The following is a 13,766-nucleotide window of genomic DNA, read 5'->3' as shown; positions in this document are numbered from 1 at the left end:
ACACACACACGATCTCACTGGGACAAAGCAGTAAACAAAGCATCCATGGACTAATAATCCACCTGGAAGTGGGCAAGGATGCGAGGAAGAGCTTGTTCTTTGGCAGAGTAGAGAAAGTGAACCAGTCGACGGTTGAATGTAGCCACAGTGCATCTGCGGAGCGAGAATAGGAAAGCCCCCAAAAGGCTAGTTTGAAGGGGAATGGGGGCCACCTGCAGAGTCTGGGAGCAGGGATTTGTTAGAGTTGCTGAGGTTGGTGTCTCAGCAACACAACCTTAATTCTTTGGAGATTGGTCAAAGCGTGCCTGAAACTACCAGTGAGGGATAGCCACCTGCTAGCAGCACACGTCCAGGGTGTCCAATGGATACTTCTCCCCATTCCACTGACTGCCAGTCCCAGTAGCCTCTTCACCTCCAATTTCTAGAACTTTCTAAAGAACTTTAAACATATACGCTATGGACATTTTTCAGAGCATAAATATCTATATGCCACTCAATTTCTTTTGGTACCAAGAAAACTATAAAAGAATGTTTTCTGGTCCAAGGCATCATTCACATCAAAGTGTTTGCTAGTGACCTCAGCCAGTGCCACAGAGGTTGCAAGCTGAGAGCTTGGTGAACTTGAATAGATTTAACATGAGAGTAGAGAGGAAGATTTCATAGATCAGGTGGGAGTGCCCGAATTTCATGCATTCCTTTGGTGGTGGCGGTGTGTGTGTTTGGTAGAATTATGGGAGGTGGGGTGGGGATGATCAGGAGATAGTGCAGAAACTCACCGACCAGCGTGTTTAACATCTGGTGTGGGGGAGCTTTTGGAAATCAGCTCAGAGGCTGTGGTGGGAAAACACCTGGCAAAGTAAGTGGGCTTCAACAGGGAGAAGCAGGGTTCCAAATCGGGAGGCCGTGCGGAACGAATCTGCTGGCCGCTCCAAGTTCAGGTTGCCTACGCCCAGGGTCTGTGCAGGGAGACCCGCAGGCTCTGTTCTCTGCCTTTGTTCCTGTCATACGTCCAGATGAAGAGGATGAGGGCTCAATCAGGAAATTAAGAGAGGGTAGTGGCGGGAGTGAGGAGGTAAGAGATTAGCTGGAGTCCCGCTGTAGGATGGTGGTGTGGGGTAGGAAATGAAAGCAGCATCTTCTTTGGAAAGGTCCCAGCGTGGACTCCCTGGGCTCCCTCATAGCCTGAACAGTCTGGATCTCGGCCTTGGGGCTTCCAACAGAGCCTGATAGAAGGGATGGCCAAACCTTGAAGTTGTTTGAAGGAGTCCTGGCTGGAAATGAAGGGGTGTATGCAGGGTTAGCCTGCAGAGGCAAAGAGCACTTTGTTCTGAAGGGCTAAAGGAGACTCTGCTGGGGCTGAGCCGAGCTGGAAGGAGAGGTAGCTGTCAGTCTCTGGGGCAGAGAGAGGATGTGGGGATTAGCAGGTGAGACACACGATCACTACCCCTTCATACACTTGGGGGAAGACAGGAAGCTCAGGTCTGGATGCCTCAAACCACCAGACTGTAGCTCTGTTCACCCAGAGGGCAAGAACTCTTTCTAGCCAACATGCCTCTGCCCTAAGAGGTGACAGCTGCTTGCAGACTTTTAAGCCTTGCTCCAAGGAGAGTAAAGATGGTTCTTTGTTCAAGAAAGACTCTGAGCATTAGGGTTTCCCAGGTAGACATACTAATTTGTGTGGAAATCCTCTTTCCCCCTGTTTGTCCCTTTCCCCCTTTACAGTGGCCTCAGAGCTCTCCTCTTGTGAACAGAACCAGTATAAAATCTTCCCGAAGAAAAGCCACCAAAGTCTCTCAGATGGGGACCCCTGGTCCTCACTGGGTGACCTGTTTTGCTTCCTAGTGCTGTGTAAAAAGTGTTCCCTGTCATTAAGTTCATGGCTTAGGGGAAGAGCAAAAGTGAGTGGATATTTTTCTTTTTAATTTTATCTTTAATTACGTGTATGGGTATGTACGTATGAGTGCAGTTGCTCACAGAGTGTAGAGATGTTGAATACTCTTGGATCTGGAGTTAAAAGCTGTTGTGAACTTCCAGACATAGGAATTGAACCTGGAACCTTGGAAAGAGCAGTCGGTATCCTTAACCACTGAGCCATCACTCCAGCCCCTGTGGGTGGATTTCTTTAGCCTTGAAGTTTTCTACTGGAAAGGGGTAAATGGATGTTATAAAGACCAGGCCTGTGCCCATAAGTGGCCCGGATTCCTATCCTTCCCAAAGAACTCAATGGAATCACATCAGAATTGAGGCTCGTCTTGGCTGAGGTCATCGCTTCTCTAGTTCCACAGCAAGGATATTTGGAGCTCCTTTCTCCAGCTGCCCCTAATCTGATCTTACATAAGGGAAGGCAGTCTAACTAGACATGGGTCTATGTAACCTCTTTTTGTGTTAGAGATAGACATTCTGGAGATGGCAGAAGGATCTCTCCGAGAACAAAGAAAATCAAGAGAATGTGTCAGAAGGAAAATGTCACCCTAGGGGAATGGGTGGATGATTGCTCCTGGAAGTGGGGGTGGGCTCCCCAGATGGAGAAGTGTGTGGGCCACCAGTCACTAGGAATGACTAGTGCTGGTATCTGTGGGCCTATTTCAGCATTGTGTAGGGAGCTATAAGGAAACAGTTTAAGGATTCTGGTCCACATTATCAGAGTTTTGAAATTGGGTATTAAAAATGATGCTGTTTTGGCCATGGCATCGATCACCTGTCATCGTAGAGCTCAGAAAATGGAAACAGGAGGAGCTTTGCTTCCATGGTAGCCTGAATTACAAAGGAGACTGTATCCCAAAAAGCCAAAATAATCTTAAATTTTAAATTAAAAACAAATATTAACTCAAGGTAGTTGATGCTACAGACTAAGATCTGTCGGCTGCCTTTGCTCCCACAGTGTGAGTGTTTTTCTTATCTCATTTAAACATACCATGACTTTGTGGAGTGGAAGCATTAGTGTTGTTAATATTACTTCTGTCTTCTAGGGGAGGAAACTGAGACTGAACAGGGCATCGTCCCATCATCAGGGAGGACCACTGAAACTAAGTGGGGTGGAAGAGGGAAGAATAAACTGGTTCATTTGTTCACTCAATTCATTTCAGATGCATCACCGTGCACACATAATCTCATTGACTTCTCATGGGCTATTCTTTGAGATGAGTACTTGCTTAATGTCATCCATGACAACCCAGTGGTTGCCCTGTTTGGCGCAGTTCTACCCAATGCTGCCTCTTCCCGACGACATGTTCTTCCCTTCCTCTAACATGATGTTCATTCCTGTCTCTTCTTCGTTTTTGTGTGTGGCATTCTGTATTCTGATACATCACTGCATATTTAGATAAGTCTCCTAACACTGCTTTCTCTCCTTCCTGTAAAGGGACTCCATTTGCTCCCAGATCCAAGAAAGTGAATATATATATATGCCATGGTGGATCCCACAGATGGATTCTTGTCATCCTCTAGTCTGCCTTTGTCAGTTTGTCCTGAGCCAAAAACTTCTTGTTTGATAATCAAGGCTCCAGGTGCCCAGAAGTCTAGACCTTGGCCCAAACCTCTAGAGCAGGAAGAAATGAGTATGAAATAACTTTGGCCCATGTTTGCTTGTGAGAACAAGCATTCACAAAAAAAGACTTTTAGGGCGGAGATTGCTCCCTTAAAGGGGGTGGGTGGGACTGAGGTAGATCTCTGGGCAGCTGCTGGAGCACAGGAGTCTCTGGGGAGGTGGCAGTGTAGCACACAGCCCTTGAATGAGGGTTTATCATCATCTCATTGAGAAGGAGCTAGCCAGGCTAGGAGAGGGAGGATGTAAGGAGCTGGGCAAGTCGTTGGAGGGACAGATTCCTAGCTAGAGTCTGAGATTCATCTTTCAGCACCTAGCTTCCCAATTCCAGATGGCTTTCCTTGGGGACTTCCTTTGCTCTCTGCTCTTGGCTCCAGCAGCCAGGGCTTAATGAGAGCCAGAGGCATTCTTGCCCCCAAGAAGGGCCAACATACCAAGCAGACAATGGTGTGGGTATGAGAGGGCAGGTGTGGTGTGGTTAGGGAGGTGATGGCAGGAGCCACAGTGTCCGTGGATGTCCGTAGTCCCACAAGTGGAGTTCAGAGGCTAGCACCTGGGAACAGGGGCACATATGAACTTCAGCCCTCCTTGCTGAACTTGCGTCAGGAGACGTGAGCTGGAAATTGCCCCAGAACAGACAGTCCTCCTCTGCTCCTCTCTCTTCGCTGAGTCCAGAAACAGCAGGGTGTCTTATGTATTTATCCATCTTGGTGGGAACGCATTGTCTTTGTGTCCTATATTCCTGCCGCTGGTTTCAGGGGATGCTCGTGCTCCAGGGACATGACCTATGCTCCCTGTTCCCCAGCAGACCAGACCACAGAGGCTCGTTGTTTGGAAGTCCGAGGTGTCAGAGATGAAGGGTTCAGAAGGGATTCTCACACCTGTCCTAGTACAACAGAATCTTTAGTCTTCAGGCAAGCCTTGGCCTCAGGATATAAATAATTCCGCTCTTTGGGATTTGTTGGATCCCTTCCCATCCTCATTCATTCCTTTTAACTACTCCCCCAACTTCCCTTCCTCGTTTCCCTTTGTAGTGTTCTCTCTGCTTCCAGCCATGCTTCAGATGGGACTTTAATTTATTCATTTCCTCATCAAACATTTAGTGAATTCCTTGTGTATACTGGGCGCTGTGCTAGGCTTAACTGATGGTCTCCAGTAACACATGGCAGTGGCCTTTGGACTTGCATACTTTAGGGATGCTTTAAAGCTGTGAAGGAAGCTCAGGACTCTGGAGAGGAGATGCTAGGATGGGCTGGAGAGTGATCAACAGTCCTGAATCCGCGTTACCTTGGGGCAGCAACAGCAACGGACAACACTGGTGTTTAGGGACACCATCTCCATTCCCATAGAACTGTCAGCTCATTTGCATGGTCATTTTAAAGATTCTACCGGGTTCTGCTCTTAGCTTTCCAACCTTAGAAGTATGTTCTACTGAGGTTCTTGCCATTCCTTCAAGAGCTCTTACTCAGAGAGTAGAAACCATCCAGGGACTGTTTTGTAAAAATTCTTATTTGAACAGTTCTGCCATGCTATCCCCTCATGTCTGTCCATAAGGAGGTAGTTGGGGTAGCTGCAGACCATATCATAAAGTCTGCCTTTAGCCAGGGAGGTGCTCATATATAAGACCATAAGGAATGTCTGCAAGCCCCCGGAGAGACACAGCCAGAGGACTACCAGAAGAAAGGTGGGGGCAGGCCTGGGCTGGTAACAGAAGTGCCTGCCATGGTAAAGGCAGGGGTCCTGCCCTCCTGGCAGAGGGCTGCGCCTCCATGATTTGGAGCTGGCCCTCTTCTGCCATTTCTACAACCCACAGTTGAAGCTCTGCGAATGTTATTATTTCCCGCTTAAAGCCTTCCCATTTCATGTGTAATTAAATGTGTGTTATCGGATTCATGTTTTCTTTGGGGCCTTTTCTGCAGCCTAAGACCCTAGGTGGTCTGCTTAGTTCAAAGAAAGCACACACTTCTCAGAGATTCTCCCTTCCTATCTCTGGTCCCTTGACCGCTCTGTGCAGTCAAGAATCTCACCGGTCCTTCAAGTACACAGCAATGCTAGGGTTTGGCCATCCTTTGCTCCTCAGTGGGGGCCTAAATTCTAGACCTTTCAGCGCAGTTCTCTTGAAACATGAGCTCAGGTGGTGGGCACCGAGCTGGCAGAGACATGGCATCTGTCTTTATGGATGCCATCGTTCTTTTCTGTGTAGTGATTCCAACTCGGAGCACAGGGCATTTCTTTGTAGAGGCGAAGGGGCCTGAGGTGGCTGAAGAATGGCCGCTGTCTGCTAACTCGTTCTCCCCCTTTTCCTACAGCTTTGTTACCTATGGTTTCAGGTACACACAGTCAATGGCAGTCTAAAAGTATTAATATTTGTCTTGACTATCACCTATGTTAGTATAATTATATATCATACATATCATATATTATTAAATATATACTCTACATCTTCTAGATTAGACTTTATCATTGCTGTGCATGTACGGTTCATATTTCCACAGGGACTCCTGCAATTTATCCTTTGTGGATAGGGGGCATCACTGTACCAGACTTTGCAGTCTAACAGACCACCTCTGGTAGCTGAGGGGTCTTGGGCAAGCCTCAGCTCCCTCTTCTGGAGTACCAGAAGAGCAACAGGCATTATTTCACTTTAGAGCCCTATAAAGATGGATGGGAGGTCCAGGCAAGTGCTTACTCAGTCTTGCATGGACAGGTGCTCAACTGATGGAAGCTATTTTTTATTATCAATAAGGGAATAAGGGATACTGCCAAGTTAAAAGCGGCAAGTACAGTGTAGAATAGGGTCCATGAGAGAAAGAGCCAAGAGGCCTTCGCAATAATGCCAGGAACCAATTGAGAACTGAGAGTTGCAAGGGACCAACCCTTGGGGCTTTGCTGGGGCTGTTTCTGAGCCCCTTTTGCTTCAGGTTTTAGGGATGGATCATGCATACGTCCCTGAGAACAATAATGAGCTGAAGGTATTCTGTGTGTGAGTTAAGGGTCATGCTTATTTTAGGGCTCTGAGTTTGCAGCGCCACACACAGCATTCAGGATTGCCGTAATTTGGAGTCATGGGTCCTGGGGATCTGGTCTATCTCCACTGATAAACGCCCCTCTTGAGGAGGCAGCTGCCTCTGCCTCTTGATGTCTTTATTTCATTGTCTGGCCAACCTCCTCCCGCAAACTATTTTTGACTCTGATGGAGAGGAGGCTAAATGTTGTGGTGGCAGGCTGGGGCAGACTGGCGGGGACCCAGAGTCAGTGCCTGCCACCTCTGAGCCACGTCAAGCCATTTGTTTTCCAGAGGATGATAATCATCATCCTTCTTTCAATTTCTTTCCAAGCCTCTGCTTGATTTGCACATAGGCGAGGCTTTTAGAAGATGCAGGTCTTACAGATAGACAAAACCACGCACATGTTAAATGCCAATCATAGTTTATATATTTCCTACTAAGTCTATTATCTAAAGAAGCTTTATAAATGTGTATGGATGGAGGCTGGAGGTCGACATTGGGCCTCACTCTTCAGATGCCAGCCGCCTTCTGAGGCAGGGTTTCTCATTGGCCTGGAGCTTCCTGGTCAGGCTGGGTTGGCTAGATAGTAAGCCCCATGCATCCTCCTGCCTCAGCCTCCCCAGCACTGGGAGCACACACAGCCAGCTTGCTTCAGGTAGGTTCTGGGGACGGAGCTCAGGCCTCCATGCTTGTGACGGAAGCACTTTCATGACTGAGCAATCTCCCCGGGCAAATTTTCTGAGAGTTTAAGGCGGTTTTCTTAATTGTTCTGTGAAGTTACCATGCGTGTGGCCCATCTACAGACCAGCAACTGGAGGCTTGGAGGGAGAACACAGCTAGGAAATCACAGTGCCAGGATTCCATAGAGAATCTGTCCTCCCACCCCTACCCCGATATCCACCCTCCACAAAAACAGCTTCATTCATGGAGTAGTGTGATAATTCTAGCGGGATCTGGTCTTTGTTCATCCCTGGGCTGTGAGGCTGAGCCGTTTCCGGCTCCCCTTTCTGTGCGAACAGGGATATGACATTGTCACTTACCAGTGTGTGTCAATTCAGCCACACCAGATCATCCAGAGTCAGTAGCTATGTGTGTCACCGCAGGGGTTTCAGAAAAGTCTCTTTCTCAATATTGTCAGCCCCCAGTCTTGGGTGAGGCAGCCCAGGCAAACAGACAATCCACAAAGACAGCCTATCCACTGGCCTCTCAGGGACCTGAGTGCTTGTGGCCAAGTTTGCGGTAGTTCTAGAAGACTCCCCCTTGAGGTGAGTTCTTACCCATGGGAGGGTGACTCAGGTCCTTCCTGCAGAGGGAGGATTCTGGAAGCAGCAACCGAAATGCGTGCTCCACGGTGGCATCAGATAAACCACTCGCCATGTGGGATTCAGAGGACTCTTCTGGTGGGATCCCATCAGGGGATCTCTGGTAAAGAGGAGTTTGAGATGAGCCTTGGCAGAAGGTCCTAGTTCATCTTTTACAGTTCCTGAGAGCCCTCTCCATTATAGAACAGCCCCTACTCTCTCACCGGCCCCTTTAGTAACGGAAATAGGACTCCCCCCCCAATACCATCTCTGCATTTCCCCTTTCCCCTCCGCCCTTCCAGCATCCCCAAACCTGAACTTCATAACCCAGATGCTGCCAGTTCAGACAGCCAGACATCCAGGCAGTAAGGAGACTGATTGATACCTTCTTTTCTTAGGAGAAGCCGTCCCCTTTTGACTTGTGGGTCAGATGGCTTCACTAGCCACAGCATGATGGGAACTAAAGACAAGCAGAGAACGGACCCAAAGAGACATGTGGACGTGAAAAATGAAACCATTCACCACTCCAAGCCTGTCCTCAGCGCCCCTCAATCCCACACTCTCCCTCATCCCTACACTTCCCAGAACTTGGTGGGTTCTGAATGGCATCCAACAGGAGGCTCCTGATCCTGCCATTGGGACAGTGTTGTAAGAGAGTCCCCCGGGATGAGCAGTGCGGGAGACTAAGGTGGATAATTGAGGGTTAACCTTTGGACAGGACCGTTTCGATGACTACAGACTGAGGACCGAGTAGGGATGGAGAGGAAAGAACAGAAGCTCGGGAATCCCCTAGAGGAAAGGCTTTTCTTGGCCATGATTTATCTCTGAATTCTGGAGGGTATCACAAACCTTCATTTTATCTGTGAAAGGAGCACAGTGACTCTCGGGTCCTTATGAGAATGAACTCTGCACACCTTGTAGGACCGGCCACGTGCACATTCCCTTTGCTTTATCCTTCTTCGCTTGTGATTTCAGGGAAAGAACGGCTGAGATTGCATTTTTGGAGTCCAGCCTCCTTGGTACATGAAGCATCCGCATGGAAGGGATTGATGCCGTGCACTTGGCTTCTCGTCAGTGTTTCTCTGCCAAAGTTTCCCATTCACCTTGTGGGGCTTCTTGTCCACACAGCCAGAAATTCATTCTTTATTGGAAAAGGATTTGGGGGTGGGATGAAATCTACTTTCATTTCTGGCTCTTTCTCCCCATCCTAGCTCTTACCACTTGACCGGGAATAAACACATGTATTGATCTTAAACTCCCTTTACTGTGAAGAGGAGAGAATAAAACAAGGAGCCTTTATTCTGAGCCACTGGGCATATCCCTGTCCCTAAAACATTTCATTTGCATGTTGGAGCAAAATGCTTTGGCTCATGGTAGGCTCTAGCCTGCCCTGTTCATGTTCCTGTGGCAAGTAGGAGGGTGGGTTTCTCACAACATGCTCACCTGCCCCTGCCTGGCTCAAAGCCCACAGCTGCCGTGCTCACACCACCAGCAGCAGAAAGTCTGCAGAAGATGCCAGGTCCCCAACCCGACAGGTCTCTGGAAAGCCATTCCTGTATGACGTTCCCACATGGAGCCTCCGAGTCTTTCAAAACCCTGGACTCTTACTGCCTATGGAGGGAGAGGGGAAATAAGGGCTTTCAGACATGACCCAGGCATAGCTGCTGAAGGAGCAGTCCGGCTCTTTCTCACGCTCCCCAGTTCTCATTTTGTGCCCAGTGTTGCTGACAGTGTGAAGTTCCGAGGCAACCCAGGTCAGACCTGGACTTAGGGACCAGTGACATTTTATAATGTTGCCCTGCCTTTGGAGAGGGGTTTCTTGAAGACAAGAAAGCCAGAGAGGCGTCTTCTCCAGAGCACAGATAGGCAGCTCAGTCTCTTCAAACAGTTGACTCAAACTAAGCCATAGAGCTTCCAAGGGCTAGAGGGGCTTGGAAGTAAATCCAAGCTCCATGACCTTCTCATGGTCTTCTGGAGACGAAGTGTGGTGTACTTGTTGGGAGACATGGTGCAGGTTGCCAGGTTGTGGCTTTCTCAATTAGTTAACCCCTCACTGCCCAAAACCCATCAAGTTCCAGTGGCCCTCGAAAGGCGATTCCTGGATCAGCAATGTCAGCATCATCTGGGAACTTAGGGATGCCTGTCCTCAGGACTCAAGATGGATGCCCTGGGTGGTAATCTCTAGGGTAGAAGCCTGGTGCTCTGGTCTTAAAACACTCTCTGGATGATTCTGAGGGGACTGCCCATTGGTAAGTGAGGAGGAGGCTAGATGGGGATCTGATTGCAAACTCAGCTTTTCCTCAAGTGATTGGCTACTCTGGTACATCTTTGCATTCTGGATGTCACGCTGACCCTCAGCAGCTGGGGGAGACTTGGCTAGGCTTTCATTTCACCTTCTTTTCAAATAAAATACCATCCATGACGAAAATGATATTTACCATCTTTACAATTCGGAATACATTGATAGCATATTTTTCTAGGGATGGATGGACCAACAAATATCTGCTCACCTAAGGTAGGGTACCAAGAGCAGATGGAGGCCAGCTTGGCAAGCAAATGTTTATTAGAGGCACAGGATTGTGAATGACCAAAAATAGCTGTATCACCAAAACCTCCTGCCTTAGCACGAGTCCAAAACTGTATCAACGGAGTCTTCTCTCAGCCTACTGCATGCTATACATGTTAGCGCCTTCCAAGACAACATGCAGCTGGAAGGATTCCATGTGGCTGGAATGGGAACACGGAGGAGAGAATGTCTGACATCTCAGCTGAGAGTCTGATGATGTCCCCAGCCCCTCTATAAGGGCATAATAATAAGACTGCTCTCTCCCTCTCTCTTGCTCTCCCTCTCTCCCCCCTCTGTGTGTGTGTGCACATATACATGTGCACATATTATGGGTGTGTATGTGAAAAGCATGCTCATGCCACAGTGTGTGTAGAGGTCAGACGACAGCCTTTGTGTTGGTCCCTGCCTTCTTTGCTTGAGAATAGGCCTCCTCTTTTGCTACTATATATACCAGGATGATTTGCCCACAGGCTTACAGGTATACTCCCTCTGTCTCCAGTCTCACCATGAGATCTTAATATCACACAAACAGCTACTACAACCGGTCTGGTCTGGGGATCCGAACTCAGGTCCTCGCCCTTACTCAGCACATGCTTTATTCACGGAGACATTTCCTTAGTCCCATAGGTTGGTGGTGTGAGCTAGACTCACTGTGATTTCAAGATCACAATGGCCATGTGGTCCATGGAGGACAGAATCCCACAATACAAATATTGATAGACTTATCAATATACCCAAGTGCAGGAATTTTATAGATGAGGAATGTGAGACCTGGCCCCGGGCTGGAGAGCTGTTTTACCAGGCTACATTTTCACTCCCTGGTCTTGCCAGGTAACTCAGCCTGCATGGTTCCATGTGTCATCACTAGCCACCTGGGAATGACTAGGCCATGATGAGAAGATGACTTCCCAACCGAAACTTATTTTTTCCCAGTCATACTTTTTTAGCTTTACCCCCGCCAGGCCAAAAATATACCACTCTTCAAAGGCTATGAGACAGAGATAGAGATGCAGAGCAGGGAAGAGCTTGGAGTATCTGAGCCATTTCTCCAGTTAAGGAGACTGTTGTCATCTACCTGTTGTTGAAGACTGCCTGGAAGCGAGAAGGAAACAGGGTAGGTCACGCTAGACCCTGTGGGATTTGAACTCGGAGAGGAAAAAGCAGTACCCAAGTACCCAAGCCCCCAAGCCAGTAGGCCCAGCCTCCGAGTCATGCCCCTCGGTCACTATCATCACGTGGTTCCTCACTGTGGAAACAGTCTGCCACGGCTCTTCCTCCTTCAGCTTTCACTGTTCAGCGAGGTCATTTGAGAGGATCTTCTTTGCCGGCTTGGTGACATGCTTCATAATGTCGATACAGGCATTTAATGGGCTTTTGCCTATTGAGCAATTCATGTAAAGGTCGGTGAGTAATCCCCCTTACTTCCTTTCATTGCCAGCCCCCTGCTTCAACAATTCCTTGGTAGCATTCTTTCCAAAGAGGTGGGAGGGCTGAGGTCGCAGCTCTGCTTCCTCCTGGCCGACACACTTTAATTAGGTTGCTAAATTAGCAGAGGCACTGGCAACTCTTTGCCCAGACCTCAGTTCTGAGGCTTGTCTTTGAACTTGCCATTTGTGATCTCATTGGTTTGCTTTCTCTCGGAGGAGCTGTACTGGCCAGCTAGAGATTTGCCTGAAATAATTTTAGCTACCTGAGTGTTTTCTATCTTGAACAAGGTGCTGTTGGGCTATGTGTGTATGTGTAGGTATGTATGTGTGCATGTGTGTGTACATGGTTTGTGTATGTGTATGTGCATGTGTGTACTTATGTGCATGTGTATATATGTATATGTGTGTGCATATGTGCATGTACCTGTATGTATATGTGGCTATATGTATGTGCGTGAGTTTGTATGTGCAGTGTGCTTATATTTGTGTGTATGTGTGCATATGTGTGTGTGTGTGTGTGTGTGTGTGTGTGTCTGCTGAACGCATGTTTCTAAATTTCTTCCAGGCACTGAGTCGGCCTCTTAGTCTGGATGATCTACTTCATCAAAAGGCTTTAGTGAGATGGACGTTGTTGTTAACAGCATTTTACAAATGAGGAAATTGAGGCTCTAGGATTAAATAACTTTCCCAAACTAAAGAGACAGAGGGAGAGAGAGAGAGAGAGAGAGAGAGAGAGAGAGAGAGAGAGAGAGAGAGAGAGAAACCAGGAGGGGCATGGAGTCAGGATTCAAGCCTGATTCTCAACCCCATCCTGGCAACCTTGGTGTTTAAAGAGCTGCCAACAGCTCATTGATTTCCCTTGGGGACTTGCTAGGGATGCAGAGTCTCAGGCCCCCTGAATCAGAATCTGCATCTTGCGAAGGTGCCCCAGTTCATGTGTGGTACCATGGGAGATGGAAGCAGCCTACATTCAGTAACATCATCGATTCCTGGTCTGTCTGGATTGCAAGCTATCATCAGCTCTGGTCTTCATCTCAGAAAGCTGGGGTGTAGAGTACTGGCACAGACATCACCCATAACGAAATGACAATTTCTGTGGCCAAACTGGGATGTGGACATTTGGCTTTTCTCACTGTGAGCTCAGAAGCGCCCTAGATTCATGCTGTTCTGATGGATGACAGAACCTGACTGTCCCCCTTTGTCATGCTCCTACAGATGTCCAGCACATCAAGAGGAGAGACATCGTGTTGAAGAGAGAACTGGGTGAGGGAGCCTTTGGAAAGGTCTTCCTGGCTGAGTGTTACAATTTAAGCCCCACCAAAGACAAGATGCTCGTGGCAGTGAAGGTAAATCTTGGGGTGCACGGGCAACCAGGGCAGGGCTGGAGGTGGTCCTGTGAGGTGGAGGACCATTGAGAAGGTGGTGTTAAACTGATCTCAGACTCTGTTAGGGACCCTTGGTCCAGAGTCGGCCAAGCTTCCAACAGGCCAAACATGACTGGTTTGAGAAGTCAAGAACAGCAATATGTAAGGGGGCTATGCCTGGGGACTTCTGGCTGAGAGGCTCCGACTGAATGGGGAGCTTTAGGTCACTCAGTTCAGTGAGTGAGCATATGCTGTCTGCCTAAGTAAACATTTGGCCACGTCTTAGGAGAAGAACTGGATGAAAAGGGCTGTCTGATGAGCCAGAGAAGCCCCATGTCAAAGGTACTAGACATCACATGAGGAACAGAGGAGCCAGGGTTAGGATGGTCACAGAATCAGCACCTGGAACTGGTGGCTGAGGTTGGGATACATTCTTAAATTCTTGCTATGACATCTGAGCTTATTCTCCCAGGAATGTAAGCAGAAGGTAACTGCAGTTGCAGAAGGATATTTAGCCACAGGATTGTGTGCCCCTGAGGTTACAGGCAGGTTTGCA

At 48.3% G+C, this 13,766-nt stretch overlaps 1 protein-coding gene across 3 annotated transcripts in view; it reads left to right on the top strand.

The window, feature by feature from the left end:
• Nucleotides 1-13,766, top strand: part of Ntrk3 (neurotrophic receptor tyrosine kinase 3) — a 355,416-nt gene that overhangs the window by 276,962 nt on the left and 64,688 nt on the right. For all 3 annotated transcript variants that reach the window (XM_075952946.1, XM_075952948.1, XM_075952951.1), the window contains exon 13: nucleotides 13,062-13,192. In XM_075952946.1, coding sequence (XP_075809061.1) covers nucleotides 13,062-13,192 — 131 coding nt within the window. The remainder of the gene's footprint in view (nucleotides 1-13,061; nucleotides 13,193-13,766) is intronic.

Source organism: Microtus pennsylvanicus, chromosome 18 (assembly GCF_037038515.1).
Source record: "Microtus pennsylvanicus isolate mMicPen1 chromosome 18, mMicPen1.hap1, whole genome shotgun sequence".
In the NCBI taxonomy this organism is placed as follows: domain Eukaryota; kingdom Metazoa; phylum Chordata; class Mammalia; order Rodentia; family Cricetidae; genus Microtus; species Microtus pennsylvanicus.
Note: the sequence above shows the minus strand (reverse complement) of the source record. Positions and strands in the feature narration are given on the sequence as shown.